Raw genomic sequence first — 25,097 nt, 5'->3', positions numbered from 1 at the left:
CAGCTTGGATTGAAGGTAGAATGCCCCCCAAAAGCATTTTCAACTCAATATGAAAAGATTTTACTGTCATATGGCTGATGACTAATTTGACTTTTACTTTTTAATGGCAAGGGTGATGGTTCATTTTTATTAAGTACCTAGAAAAAAACAGTTAAATAATGAAAGTGTTAGCCTAAGAATTAAATATGTTAAATTACTTTAAATGGTACTTTCTCATCAAAGTCAACTAAAATTAGAGGCTTCAAGTGGTATAAATTTATCTATTAATAATACCAGCTATTACAGAAAAACAACGCATATCAAGGTCAAATTTCTCAACATCATCATTTTAAAGACTGATTATCTTTCTTCTTTTTACGTTTTAAGTAAAAACATATTGGGAATTCAGTAACATACCGATTCAAAAATGTTACTCATCTGGCTCAGACTCCATGTCATTACTGACTACACTTTCAATTTGGGGCAACCAACTACACTTTCAATTTGGGGCAACCAGAGCCTCCCAAACGTCCCATTCTGGCAAACCCAGTGAGCAAGCAGAATTATAAATATAAGGATGAGCAGGCAGATTACTATCCTTTTCTAACTAAAAACCCAGCTATTGCTTTATTTTTAAACTGCCACAAATATGTTTAAATGGTAATTGCATCTTCTCAATGAGCAGAGTTCCTTATTATTGGAATTGGCAGGGGGCCTTGACATTTGAGTCATCTCTCCATTATGCCTATTTCTTACCCTGATATACAAATTAAATAGAAATACAAGCCAAATGAGATATACAGGAGGGTAAATCTAAAGCTATAAATTTAAATTGAATGGATTTGTCTCGGATCTATAAAATAGATGAAGCAATTAACATTGGTAATAATATATTCTAGTTCAGGTACATTTTCAAAAAATACTTTATTAAGGCCAAAAATGCTTCAAACACTCCATCCCAAATATTGAATTTCTGCCAAACAGAACTGACCATTTTAATACTCTCTAAATTAAAAGCTAGAATAGCCGGGCATGGTGGTGCACATTTGTAATTCCAGTAACTGTGAGACTGAGACAGGAGTACCAGAGGCTTGAGGCCAGCCTCAGCTACTTAGGCCCTTCACAACTTAGTGAGACTGTGTTTCAAAAAATTAAGAATAAAAGCCGGGCGTGGTGGCGCATGCTTGTAATCCCCACGCTTGGGAGGCAGAGACAGGAGGATCTCACAGGTTCGAAGCCAGCCGCGCTGGCTTACGAGACCCTGTTTTGAAATATAAAATAGGTCTGGGAGTGTAGCCCCGAGGTAGAAGGGCTTCCAGGAACCCCGGTACCATCAAAAAAAAAAAAAATTAAGAATGAAAAATAGGGCTGGGGGTATAGCTCAAAGATAGAATACCCCTGGGTTCAACCCCCAATTACACACACACACACACACACACACACACACACACACACACACACAAACACACACAGCTAGAATTACAGTTTTAAATCAATTACAAATGTACAAAAAATACACATGTAGCATGTATCTTCCCTTCTCAAAGGCTTCAAAAACCAAGAAGTAATTATTGAACATATATATAACTTGTACATTAAAACATTGCTAAAATATCTCTGTGTAATCTGATAGGAACAACACTAATAACTCTCTCAGGCTAAAATATCTAAATGTGACAAATTTGAACCCAGATCTGTTGTTAGATAATTTCAAGTCAGTGTACTTATATGATAAAAATATTACTAAATGATTTTCCTAAGTCACTTAGTCATACTGAATAAATGTACATCACTCCATCTTTCTCAAATACTTTGTTTAAAATGTCTTCATTGAACTTCAAAATTATGAAAGTTATTTATAAAACTAGCGATATCTCTTTCATCAGAACCAGTCTAATTATTAGGTACAGGGAGTGGTGAGTAACAGGGGGTCCTGAAGGGAAATAACAAGACCTGTGTGCATGTTTCTTTGTATGACTTTTAATCTCACTATGAGGCACAATTATGATGCACCAGTAAGAATATACAAAATTGGCAGTCTCATAAATAAAAACATTATATAAATTCCTTAAAAACATCTCCGACTCTGCTTTCAGGAGGCTATTTGTTCATTTATCATTGCAGACATTCTAGAATATGTATAGGTTATTCACTTATGAATTTTTATTATTTTTGCAAGTCTTCCTTTAGCTCATAGTAGCCTCACATTTCCAAATGGAGGAAACTATTCTATAGCTAATAGTTTCCCAAAAATTCTTGTAAAATGATGAATATCCTAAAATAACTTTATTTATTCTGATAGAAAATGTTCAAAATACACTTATTGGAAACTGAATGACTATACATTCAAATATCTCTTATAAAAATTAACACTATTTCCCCTTCAATCACTGAAAGTGATAAAAAATAGTGATAGCTGTTTGTTCTTTGCATTTTGTTATTTAATATTAATTTTTTTAATATTTTATCTGAAGGGCAAAAATTTTGCACAAACCCAACTATTTTCAGATTTATGTCTGCCATCTTTTTTCCATTTTTATCATTTGTAACCCAGATTTCCCAGAAATTACTAAAAAATCCATAACAAAGATACTTAGTATTCACTAGACTCCCTCAAGGAATGAACATATCCTAAAGGAATGTACCTATTTCAATACCAAAATTTAATTAGAAGAGAAATCTTGAGATAGTCAATCTCCAACTCTGGGAGGATCATTATTTAGTATATTAAGATAAATGTTGGATGTAAACCAGATATTCCTAGATAATAAAATTTAGAACAGAATATATTTATAGTATAGCTAGCGTTTTACCTATATTTATTTAAAGATAAAGCAATCAAAGCCTGTAATGTTGAAATTAGTCTTTCTATTTCTTTTAGCTTGACTTCAATCAGTAGAAATATTCATGAGTTTATAATATTATAGTGAGTTCTATAATTTTGTAATTGCTATGGTTAGTATTAATAAATGTCTTCTTTGTATGTACTGAAATATATTAATGAATGAGGCAGACACTATGCAAAATGGCTGGGAATAGAGCCAAATCTTTTTACATACATCCAGGGACCAGTAATCTTCCAAATGGTACTTAAAGCTCTCTTGCCTAAATAATTACAAGTATGGCCAGCAAGCGATTTATTAAAATAATCGTCCATGCTACTAGTTCTCATCACTCATCTCAAGTTCACAGCTACTTACCTTGTCTTTGCTGTCAGTTCCAGAAGCCTCAGGCTTGGTCCTAATCACAAATGGGGTGGACAGTCGCAGCAGGACCCTCTCGAAGGTGGCAGTGACTCTTGGAGAAACAATCTCGAAGCAGTCCTGGAACTTGAGCACTTTGTGAGTGTCACACCGGAGCTGCTTCCTTAAGCCTTCCCCCAGCTGAAGGACTGCCATAGTGGGGTCAAACATCAGGTGAAAAGGGAAGGCTCTGCAGAAGGTGTTAATGCTGATTCGGAGGTCTGCAGGAACTTGGGAGGTCCCATGTGAAAGGTTCTTCATGGTGTTAGTGTTTTCACACTCTTTGATAAGGAAAGTAAGACAGCTACAATTGCCTGGGTTTGAACCATCAGAGCACAGCGTCTCATTTGCAACCTGTTCCACTTCCACATCCAGGCTATAGATCTTCTTTCCTGCAGCCTTAATCATGCCCAGCATGGCAAACCCCACCACCTGGTGAGGGTAGAAGTAGTGGAGCATGAGAGTACCTTCAGGAAGCTCTTTGCATAGAAATGATGGTGACTCCAGAGTGGCCTGTTTTCCAAAAGAAGTTCTAATGTGTTCCAACAAAGCGTCAAAGCCATTAAAGAAGTCCTGCAAGGTGCCACCTACGGCTCGGAGGACTCTCTCATTCTCATCAAAGCATATCTTAAAGAATTCCTCACCAAATCTTTCTTGAATCTCCTCAAACTTCAAACCTGAAGGTAAATGAGAAGTACAGGTTAGCAAAGTCATATATAAATAGCCGGATATGTAGTTTTTAAGATGCTTATCACAAGAGGTGGTTAATGAGTAAAACAAGAAGCATCTCCCTTGGCCCACAAATTTCCCACATAGGAATTTCCCACATAAAATTTCCCACATAAAAATTTCTAAGTTTTAATTGGAAAAAGTAAATTTTTGTTCGCCATTTGGATGTTTCTGAGATACTAATGAAAATGAGCAAGTCTGGCGGTTTTGTTTGTTTTAAAATAGATTATGGTTCAGACTAATTTAGGTTTAAGGCAAAATTAAGTGGAAGGTACAAAAATTTCTCATATACCTTCTGCCCTCACACATGCATAGCATTCCCCATCCTCAATATCACCTACTAGAGTGTACTTCTTATAATTAGTACACCAACACTGACCCAGATATCACCAAAAGTCTATAGTTTATATCAGTACTCAGCCGATGGTGTGCATCCTATGGGTTTTGACAAATATACCCACAATTATAGTATCCCACATGGTAGTTTCATGGCCTTAAAAATCTACTATGAGGCGCACGCTTGTAATCCCCGTGCTTGGGAGGTGGAGACAGGAAGATCGCGCAGGTTCAAAACCAGCTGCTCTGGCTTAAGAGACCCTGTTTCCAAAAACTAAAAAAAAGTATAAAATAGGTCTGGGAGTGTAGCCTGGAGATAGAAGGGCTTGCAGGAACCCCAGTACCACCAAGAAAAAAATCTATTATGCTCTTCCAATGTATCCCTTTTTCCCCCTTAACTTATAGAACATGAACTTTTTTCTTTCGCATGAACTTTATAAATACTGCTAATTATTTTTTCTCTTGGATACCCTACTTACTCCACTTGCTAAAAAATATCACAAGTAACTTTTTTCTTTAATGGTTTCCAAAGTTTTAAAGACTATCCAGTTGTCTCTATATTATGTCCATATGTCATGCAGAGTACCACCTTATATCTTATCAAAATGTACCCATTAAGTGGCAAATATCAACCAGAGAGGGGATCTAAGGTACAGGAGTGGTGAAAGGCATGAAGCTAACAGGCAGGAATGGAGGGCCTGTGTTAGCCATCTCAGGGAAGTCATGCAAGTCAGCTGGAGCATGGGAAGACAGACACAGAAAAAGACATTTAAAATGGCATAACATAAAATTATGTTCATTCTTTCAACCACAAAAGTGAAAGGAGCCAAAAGGAGAATAGGAATATAACCAGACAGAGGCAAGGTCTTTGTTTTCAAAGGACACAATTATTCCTAGATGTCCCAGCAAAGGGAACTCTGCCTTACACCATTGGAATTATAATGAAAAATAAACCTAAATAAAACATTAAATCCACACAATGAACTGAAGAGTCATTAGAAGAAGGATCACATGTGATCTACTGAGAGCCACTATTGAGGATGACTGAAGAGAAAATAGAGGGAAATTATCATCCAAAGAGGAGTACAACACAGACAGTATTCTGCAAGTTAAAGACAGCTTTTCCCCAGAATCTCTGCGGCTTCTCCTTTGACTTGGTTGAAATGACTACATACATGTTACATATTTACATGGTCATGTCCAGGCTATTCCATCTCATAAGGCAGTCCTGGTTGGGCAGGACTGGGAAGAGACAGAAGGACACTGCAGCTGGCTCTGCTGTTCCTACCTTCATCAGTGCTCGAATGTTCCTCCCATCCAGAAGTGAGGCAATGGAACTGTCAAGAACATTGCTTAAGAAATATAGTCAAAACACATCACATCGTTTGTGAGAGCTTATTATAGTGTTTAAAAATTGTGGTAGCTAAGTTAAGAGGCCAGTTTAACAAAAATGCCTGTCAAGTCCATGTAAAATGAAAATAAGCAGAAACTTAAATGAGAAAGGGTCCCTTTATTCAGAAAAACTTCACAGTCATTTAGGTTTCATAGGCATGATACTCAAGGCTAGCTGAGTAAGTCACCTATGAAGCATCATAAAAATACCACCTCTCATCCTAGATTGTCTGACTACAAGATTGCTCTTTAACATATGCTGTGTTTACTAACAACAACACCAGCCAGAGTTGATAATAGGAGCATTTATCTGCCTGGTTCTCTAGTGTGGAAGTAGAAACGCAAGATAGATGGTGTTCACTGCAATTTGGCTCCAACACTAACTACTCTGTTGGAACTACTTTAACATATACTGCTTTGGCCTTATCTTACTTTGTTTGTTGTTTTTCTTTTAACTTGACACTATTGATCACTATTTTCCTCCTAAGAGTCTCATTTCTTTTAGCTTATAAAACCATACTCTCCTGGTTTGGTTACTATATGTCTAAAAATTTATTCTCACTTCCTTCATTAATATTTCTTTCTATTCCAAATCCTTATATCACTATCATTCTGTCATAACTAAAAAATTCTAGCATATACAAACCTATGTCCACATTTGATAACAGTGTTCTTTGTTTCTATGAAATTTTCTAATTATCGAATTATTATTAAAAACTAAATCACCAGGCATAGTGGTGCACACTTGTAATCCCTATGCTTGGGAGGCTGAGACAGGAGGATCACACAGGTTCGAAGCCAGCCTCAGCTACTTAGTGAGGCTCTCAGCAACTTAGTGAGACCCTGTTTCCAAATAAAATAGAAAATAGGTCTGGGAGTATAGCCCAGAGGTAGAAAGCCTCTGGGTTCCACCCTCCAATACCACCAAAATAAATAAATAAATAAATAAAAATTAATTAATAAATAAAAACTAAAAACAAGCCAGGCTTGTTGGTACACATGTGTAATCCCAGCATTTGGAATTCTAAAACAGGAGGATCTCAGTTTGAGGACAGCCTCAGCTGCTACTTAGTGAGGTTCTTTGCAACTCAATGAGACCCTGTTTTAAAATAAAGGATTAAAAAAATAAAACTGTGGATATAGCTCAGAGGTAGAATGCCCCTGGGTTCCACCCCAGTACTGGAAAAAAAAAAAAACTAGAACCAGAGTAAACAGTTTCATAATCTAGCTCTCTTGAATGAACTACAATAATCTATATACCACTGAAAATATTCCATAGATTGCTTCTAATTTTTGAAGATTTATATTTTGGGAGTCTATAAGCACAGAAGAAAGAGAGAATTCCTTCTAACTAAAATTGCTCATAATGATAAAAATGCCCTTATAGCTATTAACTGAAGAATAACATTTTGAAGATGGTATAGTAAGCTCATGTCCTATTCCAATTACAAAATTTTAAGTAATCATCCAAAACATTATGAATAAATAAGTTCACCAGAGGCAACAAAATAGAAATGGCTGTATAAACCACTCTATCGACTAGAAATCCTTGTTGCTTTAAAATTCACCTCTGCTCTTTAAGGTATTGACAATGACTGTTAGTTTGCAAATTATGTGACTAAGGTACATCAGGAAGCCAAAAGTGACTTTCATATCACTGAAGAAAAATTAAATTGCTTTGAATTTTCTACCCACAAATAATATAAGTGGTAATTCTATATAAACCACAATATGTGAGTATCTACTCAAAAAGTGTTTCTGTTCACAAGTGTTAAATTCTACAAGATTGGAAATACAGAGGAGAATTTCTTAAAGAATTTGAAAAATTGAAACTGGGGAAATACACTTTAATTTCTATGAATATACTACAAGTCAGTAGTCAAAATGTTTTTTAAGCCTTATCTCAAAAATCAGAGAACAGCCAGAGCGGTGGCACATGCTTCTAATCCCAACATTCGGGAGGCTGAGACAGGAGGATCATGGTTTGTGGACAGCCTCAGCTACTTAGTGAGGCCCTTCGCAACTCAGTGAGACCCTGTTTCAAAATAAAGAATAAAAAATTGGACAGGGGGTATAGCTCAGAGGTCAAATGCCCCTGGGTTCCAGCCCCAGACCCACAAAAAAAAAAAAAAAAAACAGAGAGCACAGACAAAGAAGTCAATAAAAACAGTTGCTTCAGTTCTAACTCCCAAGGTTCTGCCTACAATTGACACAAACCCCTAATTATAGTAAATCACTTGAAACATATAGACAATGTTCATCTCCTTTTATTGCAAGAGTCTATGACATCTTGACATTTGGGTTTATCAGAGTACATTTCCTCAAAAGGCATAATTGATAATAAAACTTCTCTTATTAATTAGTAAAAGTCATAATTTTAAATTACCATTAATTTACCTCTTTTTAAAGGAGAATAGCCAAATGCTAACATTCTTTAGCTCTAAATTTAAAAAAAAAGTCCATCTTGTAACCCATTAAGATGTATGACTACAAAGGACTAATTAATTAATTAAATCCGTTCCTTCATGAGATGGGCTATGCCATCGCACCTCTGAATAGGATCTTGTTCTATTGATATATACCTATACTTAATACAAACATAATACCTGGCTCATGAAGAATAGCATTCTTTCGTAGAAACTAAGAATTCATCTAAGTGTTTGTATGACAAACATTATCCATCTTTTAAGATTACAGATGTGCCACATGAAAGAATACCAAAGCGCCGGGCGTGGTGGCGCACGCTTGTAATCCCCGCGCTTGGGAGACAGAGACAGGAGGATCGCGCAGGTTCAAAGCCAGCCGCGCTGGTTTAGGAGACCCTGTTTCCAAAAATAAAATAGGTCTGGGAGTGTAGCCCGGAGATAGACGGGCTTCCAGGAACCCCAGTACCACCAAAAAAAAAAACTATGCTCTTTTCTTTTCCACAGGCCTATTACATTGTGATGGAGCGACCACGGAGGCATACAGGTGTATCTAAGAAGGTAAAGAAAAAGGAATTTCTCTCTATCCTTAGGGAGATGTTTGAAGAGAGGCTTGAAAAAAATCAGGTGTTCAAAAAGCCAATAGGGAAGGAAACAAGAGCCCCTCAGCAGATAGACTGCAAGAGAGTATAGATGGGGGAGGAGGTGTGCGAGCCCAGCATGGTCAGGGAGAACAGGTAGTGACTGTATAAGGGCTGACGGCAGGAGTGGGAGATGAGTAGTTGACTTATCAGCATCATCGCAGGAGCAAGACTTGAGATTGCCAAGGCCAGAGTGAAGGACATCAGCCAGAGACATGATGCATCATCTTTAAAAGAGTCATGTACTGGCTTAGGCTATGCCAGTTACAGTAGAAAAACTTGATAAGTACTTTCATAGATTATTTAATCCTTACTGAAATTCCTATGTGGGTATTTATGTGTATGTGGGGCTAGGGATAAAACCCAGGGACATCCTACCTCCAAACTACACCCCCAGCCCTTTTCATTTTTTATTTGGAAACACAGTCTTGCTAAGTTGCTGATACCTCACTAAGTTGCTGAGACGGGCTTTGAACCTGTGATCCTCCTATCACAGCCTTCCAAGTAATGGGATTACAGCATATGCCACCATGCCAGGTTCTAAGTGCTCTATGTGGGCATTTTTAATTCTTATAAATAAGAATGTCAAGAAATTTGTTCAAGGTCATATAACTGGAGATTTAGAGCCAGGTATCCAGGTGAAGTCTTTTTAAGACTAATTCTTGTGTCCTAAACACAGTATAAAGAGGAATAAATGCATGTCTTGTTCATTGTATTATCACCTGCCTGGCTGAATAAAGATTGGCTGGATGCTGGTGAATTAAAATATTGATGAAGCTAGGACCTTAGGGCATGATGACAGGGAGCAGAGAGAGAAAGGAGAAAGGGCAAGGGACGCCCAAGGCTGCGCTCCCTCCAGGGACCCACCTCCAAGTGTGGCTGCCTCCAGAGTACAAGGTTTGAAGGATATTTCATGTTTAACCCATAAGGAATGGGAATAGATAACTGGTAAAATATAAATAAAATTTACCAGGAAGAAATAGATAATCTAGTTCTGACTGTCAATGAAGACAAAATAAATAAATAATTCCAAAGTTATCTAAATATTTTCAGGCTATAGAAAAAAATTAACTACTGATATATTAAGCCCCCATAAAACTGGTCAATATCCTATGTAGTACATACCAATCACAATTTCTCTTATGAATAGTACTCCTATTCCCAAAATAGTATGAGATAGAATCTACCAATTTGTAAAGCATTAACTATCACATCCAAGCAATGTCTATATCAGAAATGAAAAATTATTTAAACAGTAAAAAAAATCTATCAACAAAAAATAAAATCAAACATTCATAAAATCAAATAATAAAAGATCCTATCAATAGATTCTGAAAAGTCTGAGATTCAACAACCTTAATAAAAATATTTAGTAAAATAATGTATAAGCTGCTCAAATATAATAGAATCTGCTTTCTAAAACCAGAAGCAAAGTTTATTCTAACTGTTAAAACACTAAAAACATTTTAACTAAATTCAGAAATAAGATGAGTGTATCTGATGTTATCATGGCTATTCAACATAATCTTGAAGATTCTGGCAAGTGCTGTCAGATATGAAAATAAAACAGTATACATGTTAGAAAGAAAAGTAAAATTGTACCTTTCTGCTGAAATAAATCTGTGTGTATGAGAAGTTGCAATATATTACAAAATAGTATTGTAATTCAATGGGAAAAGAATGGCTTATTTAATAAATAGCACTAGCCATCTGGAAAGTAATTAAATTAAATCCCATCTCATTCCTCAAACAAAATCAAATTCCATATCAAATAAAAGCTTACAATGCAAAATACAAACAAATCAATATTTTATAAGAAAATCTAAGAGAGTTTATATATGCCTTAACCAGAAAAACAAACATACAAAAATTGATTTTGTACTATATAAAATGAAGTAAAAGTTGTCAGAATAATGAACAAAATATAATTCTTTTACAGGAAGGGTGAAGGAGAGGAGTGGAAGTTGGGAGAAAGCTAATTGCTGTGTTTATGTATGTATTATCATTCTGAATTTCATCGTGATGTATGATCACAATGCATTAATTTTAAAAATATGATGGTGTATGTATACGTATGTGTGTTCTGCTAATGTGCATGGTGATCGCCCATGATTCTGCCAGCTTCTCTCTCCTAAATACTTCCATTCTGTTTTGAGCCACCATGATCAACAGTACAGAATTATTTCATCAGCCTCCTAGCTGGATTTTCTGTTTTCTCCAATTTTTCTCTAATCCATTTTCAGTATGCCCTTTATAAATCATAAATATTATAATTATTACTCAATCTAAAGCATTCCAATAACCACTCATTCCATGCCAAAAGAAGGTCCCAACACAGAAGGACCTGATTCAGTCTTTACTCGATACACATCGGTCCATTCTAATCTCTTTCAATTCCCTTGTTTCTTACATTTCCTATCTCTGTATCAGCCATCATGAACCATTTGGAGATTCCTAAACATCTCAGCAGTCTCTCTTTCATTTACAGGCATCTTTATATGCTGTTTTTTTGTTTTGTTTTAACTATAATTTTATTCTCCTATCTACCCCGTTTAGTTATATGCTGACCCTCATCTTGCATTTTTTTACATATACATTTTTCCAGAATACTTTCCTTGACATTTCAAGACTAAGATAGATGCCTGTACTTTTGGACTTCCGAAGTGCCTTGTGATTACTCACATCCTAGCCTTAATTACATAATAGCCGCTTGTTTCTTATGTCCTGTTCATCATTTATTTATTCTTTTCTTCAAAAACAAAAAACATTTCTCTATATCAGTCTACCAGTGAGCAGTGAAGCTACAAGGATGATCAGAATAGAAATGAGCTTTAACCTCATTAAACTGTGCAACAAAAAAATCCAGTAATTGTACACATAATCCAAAAACAGTACCAATAAATACGTGTGACAATCTGAAGTTACGATGATAAGAGGCAGAATGATTCCAGAGCATATGATAGAGGAACCATGTAGTCTACTGGGTGAAAGAAAACTTCCTTTAACAATTGATATCCCTATCTGGGTGTAGTAGCACATGCTTGTAATTCCAGTATTTAGGAGGCTGAAACAGAAGGATGGCAGGTTTGAGGCCAAGATTTGAGGCCAGCCTCAGAAATTTAGCAATTTTCAGCAACTTAGCGGAGACCCTATTTCAAACAAAAAATGAAAAGGGCTGGGGGCATAGCATAGAGATAGAATTCCCCTGAGTTTGATTTTCAGTACAACAAAAAGAAAGAAAGAAACTTGATACTACATCTAAAGAATACGTAAGAATTAACTAGACTTACCAGGAAGCTTTTGAGAAATGAAGACCATTATCTTAATCCATGGCCTTGTCTATAGCAAAATATTTGAATAAATATATAAAAGAAATAATCAGTGCATTATAGAATTTTCCTTTTCCCTATCCCATGCCCCTCAGGTCGCCTTATTTGCTCATCTATGGTTTCTCCTTCTTCATCTAAAGTTCCTCCTATGACCTTTTTTCTTCCTAGCTTCCACATATTAAGGAGAGCATTTGATTTTCACAAAAGAAGAAACTCAAATGGCCAATAAATATATGGAAAAATGTTGAACATCATTAGCAATCAGAGAAATACAAATCAAAATAACCAGTGATTTGTTTAGCATTTTCATAACTGTGACCAAAATTCAAAATTCCTGACAGGCACAACTTAGCCAAAGAAAGGTTTATTTGAGGTTCATAGTTTCAGAGGTCAGTCCATGGTCTGCTGGCTCTAAGGCAGAAATTAAGGTGGCAGGTAAAAGCTGTGCTCAGTTCATCATATCCAGAAGCAGAGAGAGAGAGAGAGAGAGAGAGAGAGAGAGAGAGAGAGAGAGAGAGAGAGAGAGAAAAGAAGAAGAAGAAGAAGAAGAAGAAGAAGAAGGAGGAGGAGGAGGAGGAGGAGGAGGAGGAGGAGGAGGAGGAGGAGGAGGAGAAAGGAGGAGGAGGAGGAAGAAGAAGGTAGGCAGGGACAAATACAGTTCTTAAGGCCACAACTCCAGTGATCCAGTCCCTCCAGCCATTTTCTATCTCTGCATATGGTTGCCTTGTGTAACATGTGAACTTTTCTGGTGGCCATTTTATTTCCAAACCATAATATTCAACTTATGCCAAATGGCTGATTTAGTGATTTGGTAGATGTGAATGCTTATTATTTGACAAATAATTTTTACTCCTTCAACAAGAATTAGTCACAGATACAGAGTACTAACAGATGAATAGACTCGGGGCAGCACATACAAAATCAGGCAACTTTATCAGGCTCTGTGCTATGCTTGCTATATCAGACATTGGCTATCTTAAGTAATAAAAAAAAAAGTTCATCACATTGCCCAACCGTTCTTCCCTAGTACTCTGGCATATTGCTATAGAAGACACCAAGGCAGAAGCCTAGCACCAATGTGCAGCACAGTCAAAGAACTCACAGATATAAGCTAACTACCAAGACATGCTGCAGGCCCACCTGCCTCAGAAACACCTGTCTCAGCTCTGCTCCCACACCCAGCTCCTGTTTCTTAAATGCAATCTGCCCAATTGTGAAAATATGACAGTAGCTCACAGGCTCTGGAATCTCCCTGCAGTTAAACATTTTCATCATTTCCCATGCCAGCACTTTTACCAGAGAAGGTGGTAGGTTACTGGTTGAGAAGGTGGGAGAGAAAATTGCTAGGTGAAAACATAGATTCTGGCTTCTGCTGATGATGCCCTGTTCAAATTGGAAGGTACTGTAGGTACAGCAGGAGAACATAATTTCCACACCAATGGATTATCAGAGGGCTTGCTCAGAGCTAGTAATCACTGCTAATGCTTCTTTGATTGGTATGCCTTCTAAAATCTCTGAGTTGTGATTCACCATCCTCATATTCTCCAACCAAGTCTTGGAAACTAAGCCATTGTCCACTCTGTATGAGAGCATTGCTTTTGGGATTAAACTTCTGCTGTAGTAAAGAAATAAAACAGTACAAATTTGATTTTTTTGTAATTTCTCTATTGAAATAGGTAAAATTTTATTCTGCCTATCCAAGAACATGAAATATCTTTCCATCTTCTGAGGTCTTCTTTGATTTCTTTTTTTAATGTTTTATAATTTTCTTTGTAGAGGTCTTTTACCTACTTGGTTAAGGTTATTCATTCTTCAAAAGTGATCTACAGATTCAAACCATTAAATTACCAAGGTCATTCCTCACAGACATAGAAAAGTCAGTCCTTAAAATCATTTGGAACAACAACAAAAAAAAAAAAAGAAAGAAAGAAAGAATAGCCAAAGTAGTTCTCAGTAACAAAAACCATGCAGAAAGAATTGCAATACCTGACTTTAAAACTATAATACAGAGCTATAGCAATAAAAGTAGCATGGTACTAGCACAAAAACAAATGCATAGACTAATGAAGCAGAATAGAAGACTAAGAAAGAAATCTGCACACTTATAGCCAATTTATTTTTTACAAAAAGGCCAAAAACATACACTGGAAAAAAAGATAGCCTCTTCAACAAATAATGTTGGTAAAACTGGTTAACCATATGCAGAAAAATGGAAATCAATCCCACTTGTTCACCCTGTACAAGAGTCAATTCAAGATGGATCAAAGACTTGGCAATTAGACCAGAGTCCTTGAAGCTCCCTTTAGAGGGAATAGATCCAACACTGCCACACATAGGTACAGGTAAAAACTTTCTCAACAAGACTCCAAAGGCAGAAGAAACTAAAAGGTGGATCAATATGTGGGATTTCATTAAACTGAAGAGCTTCTGTACAGCAAAGAAAACTATCAAGAACCTCAATTGGAGAAAATTTTTACCAACTATTCCTGCTATAGAGGACTAATATCTAGAATATGCAGAGAAGTCAAGAAACTCAGCACTAAGAAGTAACCCAGTCAAAAAATGTGCAAGAGAACTAAACAATTAACAAAAGATGAAATTTAAATGGCCAATAAATGTATGAAAAAATGTTCAACATCATTAGCAATCAGAGAAATTAAAATCAAAACTACCCTGAGATTTCACCTAACTCCAACTAGAATGGCCATCATTCAAAACACAAACAACAATTGCTGGCGAGGATGTTGAGAGACAGAAACTTGAATGCATTGTTGGTGGGTGGAATTACAAATTAGTACAACCACTTTGGAAAACGATATGGAGGATCCTCAGAAGAATGGGAATGAACCTACCATATTATCCAGCAATACTACTTCTGGGTATCTACCCAAAAGAATGGAAACCAAACTACCAAACTAATGCATGCACATCTATGTCCGTAGCCTCACAATTCACAATTGCCAAACTCTGGAACCAGCCCAGATATCCATCAACAAATGAATGGACTACAAAACTATGGGATATGTACACAATGGAATTTTACTCAGCCATAAAGAAGAACAAATTTACATCATTTACAAGGAAATGGATGGAACTGGAAAACATTTGCTAAGTGAGATTAGTCAGTCACAAAAACATAAGAAATTGGATGCTTTCCCTAATATGTGGAAGCTAGAGAGTTATGGGTCATATGAAGAACTCTGGATGAAGAAGAAGAAACTATAGGCAAGCAAATAAAGTGACCTAACTGAGAAGGATGGGAGGGGGCAAGAAGGAAATTTCCTAATGCGCATTATGTACATTAACAAACATATCAATTACTAGGCCAACATGAGAAGGAGGGAGGGAATGGGGTGGGAATTGGGTAATTGGTAATTGAGTGACGTGTGCATGTATGTACTCCATTAAGATGTATGACTACAATGCACCAATAAAAAAAAATCATAAAAAAAGAAATAGGTACAGAATACTTGGCCAAAATCTTCAAGTATATATTTCATTAGCCAAACGCCATGAGATATAAAAGAAATAAATGCATTCACATGAGTCAGCAATGGACCTGTTAATATTTGATAGCACTTCAGCCAGGAGTGGTGGCGCATGTTTGTAACCCCCACACTTGGAAGGCAGAGACAAGAGGATCGTGCGGGTTTGAAGCCAGCCTCGCTGGCTTAAGAGACCCTGTTTCCAAATAAAAATATAAAACAGGTCTTGGAGTGTAGCCCGGAGGTAGAAGGGTTTCCAGGAACCCCAGTACCACCAAATATATATTTGATAGCATTTCAAAGCATTCACAAACAAGCAATTCTAATACTGATGGTTTTAGTGGATGCAAGCACATGACTATGTATGTGCTTTCTTGAAAAGTAATTTGGCAATACCCTATTTTGCATTCTATCAATGCATGAAACCATCAAGAGCATTGGGACTTCACAAACTTTCCAGACAAACCTCCCTCAAAAGACAGTGGTCCTCTTACACAGTTGCCTTTCCCCTACTTAAATACCACGAGTTGCGGACAGCTTATGAAGGCTGCTCTTCCAATTCTGAGTATCTCTGGATTATAAAATCCCTTCCATTTTGAGGTGAAATTGATTTCTATAACTAGTTCTGTTATATCTTCTGTAGTGATTTAAACAAATCTACCTGATATCTTCACAGAAGTCCCTTAAAGTACCTGAAAATGGACTCGTGTACTCCTTTGTCTTCTCATTATTTTCAAATAACTACTTCAAAATGCATTAAAGGTAACAACAAAGAATTGTTTAAAATAGACATAGCAAGGATATGTTAGAAAAAAACACACGTATGTGTGATTTGTGAGAACGTAAGTTATGCTTTCAAATAAAACAAGAAAGCAATAGAGATATAGAGAATCCATTTCAGATAAGGAAAGCTATCATGAAAAGTTCTATAACAGGGCTATAGTCTTTGGTACATATGTGCTTTAACTTGGAAAAATAGATATCTGTATATCTTCTCACTGGAATGTACATTTCAAACTACTTTCCAGTGTTTTATTTAATTTATTTGTCCTACGCCATTCACAATTTTCATGCTCAACTCTGTTTTTGGTCATCCATATATAAGATGCTGGGCTGGGTAAGAAAGCAAATAAGAGCTGTGAAAATGAACACAAATGGCCTGGGTAGGGGTCAGACTCCTAACCACTGCCTTTTTGGCATCCTATATGATGCCACCTCAACAATTGTTAGTTAGCATCCTAAGCAAAGCAACTGTTCACATTTATTACAATCTCAAATAGATCTGACAGAACAGTGAGCCATTTTTATTACCACACTCTTGTCAAATTCCACAAAAAGAATACATAAGTAAATCGTCAGATGTGTAAAAATTAACATAAAAGCCCATCTTTTAAAATTGGAAAAGGAGATGATAGATACATGAATACTTCCATTGTTGCAAAGGAAATATAATCTGGTGTCATTGTTTATTTAGTGAAAGGGTAATGTTCTTGTGAGTTCTTCCACTTCCGCAGCATACCTTTGATTATTTTTCTGTGCTCTCTTTCTGTTTTTTACATATTTTTATGTATTTTTACATAGTTGGATTCATAATGTACACGAACATTCTGTTTAGCTTTTATCTTTTTGTGTACTAAAGATTCTGGTGAGTGAGTGTAGCTGTTGGCCCTCACCTGAGTCTTGTTCTAAGACTGTCTTTGGCTGAAGAAGGCTCCCTGACCCTTCCCCAAAGTAGTAGTCTTGCTTTAGTTGAGGGTGGCAAATTCTGAAAAGGTTCACTTGGACCTTTGCTGTGATAGCACCAGCAGATAGCAATTTAACTTCTCTCTCTGCACATCTACCTTTTTTCCACATCCTGGTAAAATCATTCAAGTACAAACATGTCCTACTTTTCATGACTAAAAGGATGACTCAGACAGCCAGCTGATAGCCACAGGACCATTCTCAGGCCTTGAAACACAAAGGGGTATTTTAAACCCTGAAGCTTTTCCTGATTGGATCTTTGATTCTGAGGACATAGTTGTATAGATTTCTTAGTATGAATCTCTATCTCAGAGTCTATTTTCTGGGGAGTCAGAACTATGACAACATTATAAACAGTTTCCTATGCTGCAGCACAATCCTTTCCACATTGTTCTCACTTAAACATCTTTTCATCATGCTTCAGAACAGAGCTGTCATGTTTAATTGATTACTTTTTATCACTGGCTCTGTTGGTTTTTGCCAATATTTTGTCAGTATAAAAATATTCCAAAAATATCACCAAGTCATTATTTGATGTTTCTTCTGACTGTTTTAAATTATTTCTTTAAAAATATCAGTTATAGGTCATTACTAAGGCAAAGATGTGAAGGTTTTTAATCTATTAAGGCTTTTAAATTTTACTTATATAGTCATAAATCTAATAGTAAGATAATTTACCAGGATAATAAGAAATTGGGACAGATTACTTTCTGCATTGATTGATTGCATATTTTACCCAAGATTAAGAATAAGATGTTTTAGAAGTTCAGAGAGAAAAAGAAAAGAGTAGTGTATAATTGATTAAAAGTAAGTTAGTCCCCACATAGTACCAGAAGCCATGATATAATAAATATTTGTTGAATAAGTAAATAGAAATTCATGTTGCCTTAGATTTTAACTTAAATTCAAGAAGCCTCATTAATTCAGAAATTTTAAAAAAGATATAGACTGGATACCTATAATCCCTTATCTTTAAGTTCTTAAATCATATGCCTTAAAAGAAAAAGTAAAGGTGGTAGTCACTGATTGTACATGTAAGTGGGTGTCAGAGCCTCTTTTATGAAAATTCTAGCACAGAAGCAACTAAAATGGAGAATTAAAAGAGAATAAAATACTGCCAATAAAAGCATTTAGAATTAACCAGACTACAATTAGCCAAGTTTGTAATTATCTCACCAGGAAACATACCACAAATTCAAGGAAAGGTATGCCAGAGAATAGAAGACATTAGTAAAAATCCAAACTCTTCAATATGAGGGCAGGAAGGAGGATATGAATTTGGACATGGAATATCTCTGCTTCCTGAAATCTTGCCCTGAGTTCTGCAGAACCAGCCTAACATGGACTGAACTTCCAAATCTCCAAAATCTGTGAGCAAATAAGTCCCCCTTTTTCTAAATCATGTGGTCAGTTGTTTGGGATTACAGTAGTGAGAATGCTGACTGAGACAAGAATCTTTTCTCAATTCAAGCTAGTTTCAATGTGCACACAGACCTCACTCATTCCACCCTGTGTGCTGTCATTCAGCACTCCCTCCAGTGGAATGGCATGCCCAACAGAGAGAGTATCAAGCAAAAGAGATCAAGAGAGGATGCACCACTTCTTTGAGATAGGAAGCCTGAAAAAAATACATCACATAAGCTTTGCATGGTGGTGCTTGCAAGTAATACTAGCCCTTGGGAGGCTGAAACAAAAAGGTCACAAGTAAAAGGATAGCCACAGCAACAAAGATTCTCCGCAATCTAGTGAGACTCTTTCTCCAAGCAAAAGTTTAAAAGGTCTGGAGGTGTAACTTGGAGGTAGAATGCCTAAGTCCAGTCCCCACCAGTAACACACATACACACACACACACACACACACACACAGAGAGAGAGAGAGAGAGAGAGAGAGAGAGAGAGAGAGATAGTAAGTAGAAAATGTTAGAAGCAAAAGCAGAGGGGAGAAGGAAATAGCACCAAGGACTTAGTTTATTCTTATAGGTAAGCTTAGGGCTACCTGACCCAACAGAGATATAAAACAAAACTGTCTGAATCTGGACCTCTTCTTATTCCCATAAACCTTCATCATTCCTGTAACACTCTTTAGCTCCTAAAGAAAACAAAAGGTTATAGGAGAGATCTCTCTTAAGACTTGAAAGCAAACAAAAATGCATTATCTGAAAGGTCAACTGAATCTAGTACTTGACAGGAAAAAGATATTACAAAGCTGTAAGATCTTGAATTCTCACACTATGAAAGATTTCATATTCCTTTAAAAATGCTTCTTCAGTGTGCTGTCGAGAGTCACAATTAAAAGTTATATAGCAAGCTGGCTTTTCTCTTCTCAGCCCATTCTCAGCCTTGCCAAAATATTATTGCTATTTTTTTCTCGTTTGCAGAAAGATGTCAAAGGCCAGCATAGTTTGTTTTTTTTTCTATCCCACTAACAGTGGAACAGTTGGCCTGGGTGCCCTAAAAGGCAAAGAGATATTTGAGATGTTTTTTAGCCTTGTGACTATGGTAACCTTGCTCTGAGTATAAATCTCCCAATATGGACAATCTTTAAACAACGTATCTATAAACTTACATATTGCTCTATGTAGAACCTATACAATAGTGAAACTTATTACCAACATCCCTAGTTATACTACTTAGATCTATGCAAGGTCTTAGGTAAAAACAAAACCAAGCACCATCAAGTTCCCATTGTGGTAATATAATATTTACTCTCTCCCACAAATCCCACCTATTTACTTTACCTAATACTAAAGTCAGATTAGATACAGTGATCTATAACTATCATTGTTATTAGGAAGTTTGCTTCTGGTAGTAGGACTAGATTTATCCTGTTATTTAATTTAAAATTTTGTCCAACAAAGCTTGAAGTATGTGAGTAATGCAGGGCCTGAGGTGGGGATGGAGAACATTAAGAAGACTTGAAATAACATCTGCCTTCTTTGTATTTGTTTAGGCTACTAAATAAGATTGAAATTTGAAATTAGTTCACTTAAATAAACCCCATTATCTCTATACCAATAACTAAAGCTTTAAAGACTATATATATATATATATATATATATATATATATATGTCTTAAATAGACACTGTTTTTCAAAATAACTCATTTGTCCATTTCAACAAAAGGAGAAATAAATATCCAACCTGCGCTGGATGCTCTGACTTATTCATTTAAAGATCCTGGTATTCAATTCAGTTGCTCATTTCTTTTTTTTTTGTTTTATTTTTTATTGGTGCAATGTATTCATACATTATAATGGTATAAAGAAAATACTTTTGTAGACATACATGCATACATCGCCCAGTTAGCCCCTACCTGATCCCCACCCTGTTCCCTCCCCGTCCCTCCTTCCCATGCTTGGCTTAGTGGTTGACATCTAGTTTTATAGCAATTTATCCAATATTAATGATGATAATCTCACAAAACAGTTTCATTTGTCTGATACCAAGCTTTTGATGACTAAAACATAACAGTTCAATATTTCTTTTTGCTTTCTTTCTTACCAGAGAATATCTTTTACTTTTCTTTTTTTTTTAGGTGAAGCTATCATACATTTATTTATTTATTTTTCAGAAAAAATCTATCCTGATATGGAATATGGACTCTAGATACCCAAAACAATCTCAAAGAAGAACAAAGCTAGAAGATGTATATTTTCTGATTTCAAACCATATAAAGCTACAATAATTGAAACAGTGTAGTACTGTTCCAGAGGCAGATATATAAACCATTGGAGTTAAATAAAAGCCTAGAGATAAATTCTTCCATATATTGTCAAGTTATTTTTGACAAGGTTTCCACGAACATTTGGTGGAGGAAATAATAATCTTTTAACTAAATATTGTTGAAAAATAATAATTACATGAAAAAGAATAAAATTGGACCCTTACCTAACATATATACAAATATTAACTCAAAATAGATAAAAGACCTAAATATAAATCTTAATACTATAAACTTTTAGAAGAAAATCTGGGTCATAAAACCTCACAACATTGAAATTGGCAGTGACTTCTTGGATATGATTTCAATGGCACAGGCAACAAAAGGGTAAACAAACTCCCTAAAAAATAAAATATTGTATATCCAAAGACAATGTAAACAGAGTTAAAAGTTACTGATAGAATGGGATAAAATATTTCCAAATGTTATATCTGAAGGTATATTAATATTCCAACTAGAAATCCTAAAAATTAACAACAATAAAGGCAAACAATACAATTTAGAGATAGGTAAAACACTAACATAAATAATGAATCTCCACAAATAACCAATCTTAGTTGTCTGTTGGATGGAAAATCTTGTTTCTCTGATTCTGGTGTGTGTTACCTAGTTCTTCTTTGTAGTTAATCTCTTTGAGTATTTTCTCTAGCGCTGGTTTTGAAGACATAAATTCCTTCAGTTTCTGTTTGTCATGGAAGCTTCTTATTTCCCCATCTAATTTGATACAAAGTTTTGCTGGGTAGGAAATTTTTGGCTGGAAGTTGTTTTCTTTCAGAGTTTGGAATATGTTACTCCAAGCCCTTCTGGCTCTCATGACTTGGTTTGGGAAGTTTGAAGTGATTCTAATTGGTTTGCCTCTGAATGTCACTTAGCCCTTTGTTTTTGTTGCCTTTAAGATTCTCTGCTTGGCTTCCACAGTGGTCATTTTGACAATTATGTGGTGTGGGGATCCTCTTCTCTGATCCTCTCTAACGGAAGTTCTATAAGTTTCCTGGACCTGTGTATCAACCTCTTGCTCTATGTTTGGAAAATTTTCTGCTATTATTTCCTTGAAAAGATTGTTAGTCCCTTTGGTTTCACCTTCTTTTCTCTCCTCTATTCCAATTATTCTTAGGTTAGCTCTCTTAAAATGGGCCCATATTTCTTCAATGTCAGATTCCTGCTGTCGAATTTTTTTTTTCTAAATTAGAAACTATGCGTTCATTTTTTGAATGATCATCTTCTAGGAGCGAGATTCTGTTCTCCATGTGGTCTAATCGGTTGTTTGTACTTTGAATTGAGGCCTTTACTTCATTAATTGCATCCTTTATTTCTTTTTGGCTCTCTCTGAATTCTTTTCGAAACACCTCTATTATTTCTACAGTTATTTTCCTGATTTGATCTTCTATAAATCTCTGAATTTCTGTTTTATCAGGTTCTGATGTTGTGGGGTTGTGGGCATTCATTGCTCCATTGTTATTCCTCTTTCCCATGATTTTGGAAGTTTGTGCCTTCTCTGGGTTCTTCCCTTGGGTCACTACGACTTCACTTAAGGTGCTGTGGATCTCGAGTCTATGGTATCTCAGTTCCCACTACTCCTTTACTGGGTTGTATCGCAGAGTCTCAGACCCTGGGAGTCAATCGAGGCTGCTTTAGACCATGGGGGGTGCCAGGTTGGGAGTTCTCCTATGGTGTAATATCTCTGCCACCACCCCTCCCCCACTGGGTCAAGTCCCTGGGAGTACAATACTGGGATTTCTCCTTTAAGGGCCCCAATTTGACTCACTGTTATGTGCGCAGATGGAGCTGTCGTGGACTCCGTGAATTCGCTGCTGCTGCCGCCGGTAACAATATGGTGCCGCTGCTGCGCCCTCGGCCATGAGGCTGGCATATTTCTTTTCTGTTTTTGAACTCCACTCTGAGTCCCTGCAGGGTGCGCTGAGCCCAGCCCCTGGGAGCTTTAGATGTTCCCTGCGCTGAGAAGTCTGCTGAATCCCGCCTGGCTTTTCCGCAGCGGCTCACCTCGGCTCACTGTCCGCCACTCCTCTCTGGAGCTTGGTGGGCTGTTGAGTGCGTTGTTCTGGTGCAGTCCGGTGAACTCGCCACTGCTGCCAGCAGTATGGCGCTGCTGCCGCGTTCTCGGGCGTGAGGCCGGCGTATCTCCTCTCTGGTTTCTGGGCTCCGTTATGAGTTCCCTTCCTCTCTGGAGCCTGGTGCTGCAAGGCAAAATGGCGCCCGCCGCTTCACACCGCAGCTCCGGCTGCAGCACGCCGGCTGACAATCTGGTTTCTGGTGTCTCGTTTTTCCAGCCCTTTTTCTCTGTCCCTTAAAATTACATTTTTTGCTTCTCTGCTGATGGTGTTTTCTGGCTATGAAAGGCGCTGATTTTGTGGTAATATAGATTGGTTGTTAGCGGGGCTCGTAAGCCCCGTTTTGCTCAGTCACCATCTTCCCGGAAGTCCGGCTGCTCATTTCTTGATTGGGTTATTTGTTTTTCTAGTGTAAAGTCTTTTAAGTTCTTTGTATATTCTAGATATTAGTCCTCTGCCAGAGGGATATGTGGTAAAAATCTTCTCCCACAGTAATATATGCATGTTCATAGCAGCACAATTACAAAAGCCAACTTATGTAACCAACCTAGGTTTTCCTCAACAGATAAATGGATTAAAAAATTATGGGAAATACAAACAAGTGGAATTCTACTCAGCAATGGAGAAAAATAAAATGTCTGGAGAACATTATGGTAAGTGAGAATCATAGAAGTTAAGGGTCATATGTTTTCTCTAATACAGGTTATGGAGTAATTGGAATACCAGAGAGACTCCAGAGAAGGAAGGAGAGACCTCAGTGGAGCCAGGGTGGACATCTAAGGTTAGGAGAGAAGAAAGACAGGTTCATTAATGGAAATACTACCATAGACTATGTGTGCAAATGTGAATATACCAATGACAATCTGGGTACTCTTTATTGGGAAGGAGGAAAATGAAGAGGCAAGGGGACCACCATGTGCTGTGTGAATGTATGTTATTGTCAACATGATTTACATCATGATGTGAGACTATAATGCACAATATAAGCACACATATCAAAAAAGATCCAAGCAATAATTTTAACCATATATATAGTTATTACAGGAATTTTCACCTTTTCTAAATAGTTCACTTTATAAACCTATTAGTTCCATTTAAACACTAAATACCTGCTGAACGTGATATTCTGCTTCAACTGAAGAATCTACTGAACTAATTGTACACTCTTGAAGGGAAATGCAGAAAGCACCTCTACTAAATCTAGAAACACTTTCATAGCACATTGCAATATTATCTAATGACTGAAGACAACCTGTAAAAATAATTTACCCTGGTATTTAAAATGTCAGGGATGAAATAAAAACATCAGTCTACAGAGGATACTATGAAAATGATTGATGAGCATTTTTTAATTCAGGCAAACTATTGGGGAGGTCTAAAATTTTCATAATAAAATAGTAAAACAATTATAAGAAGAGAGTTATATGTCCTAATGTAGCTGTCACTCACTATTGTATCAAGAAAATAGGAACTTAAACAATAGGAATAGTCAGCTGGGCCTGGCATGGGGGTACACGCTTGTAATCCCGGCATTTGGGAGGCTGAAACAGGAGCAGCTACTTAGTGAAGCCCTTTGCAACTCAGTGAGATCTGTTTCAAAATAAAGAATAAAATATAGGGCTGAGGGTGTAGCTAGGAGGTAGAATGCCCCTGAGTCCCATCATTAGTACTGCAAAAAAATAAAATAAAATAAGAAAGTAGTCAGCAGGGCAGAGTGGCACATGCCTATAATCACAGCTCTTAAAAGGCTGAGACAGGAGAATCACAGGTTCGAGAATAGCCTCAGCAAGTAGTGAGACTCTTATCAACCTAGTGAGTCCCTGTTTCAAAAATTTAAAAATAATAAAATAGGACTGGAGTATGTATTCAGAGATAGATGGCCCTTGGGTTCAACCCGCAATACCACAAACAAACAAACAAATAAAATAGAAGTAGTCAGCACTTTTATTATTATTATTCTGAAATGTGTGTTTGTGTTATAGTATTTTCTGTGTAGAAAGTCTGACAAG

General features: G+C 36.6%; 1 protein-coding gene across 1 annotated transcript in view; it reads right to left on the bottom strand.

Annotated features, from left to right (window-relative positions):
- GUCY1A2 (guanylate cyclase 1 soluble subunit alpha 2) overlaps positions 1 to 25,097 on the bottom strand; it is a gene marked incomplete at both ends in the record, with an annotated part of 320,738 nt that overhangs the window by 239,948 nt on the left and 55,693 nt on the right. The window contains one exon of the mRNA XM_080711024.1: positions 3,180 to 3,898. Within this exon, the coding sequence (XP_080567150.1) occupies positions 3,180 to 3,898 (719 nt within the window). The remainder of the gene's footprint in view (positions 1 to 3,179; positions 3,899 to 25,097) is intronic.

The sequence above is a fragment of the Muscardinus avellanarius genome (assembly GCF_963383645.1).
Source record: "Muscardinus avellanarius genome assembly, chromosome: 1".
Classification (NCBI taxonomy): Eukaryota; Metazoa; Chordata; class Mammalia; order Rodentia; family Gliridae; genus Muscardinus; species Muscardinus avellanarius.
The sequence above is the reverse complement of the archived record's forward strand: the minus strand, read 5'-3'. Positions and strand labels throughout refer to the sequence as shown.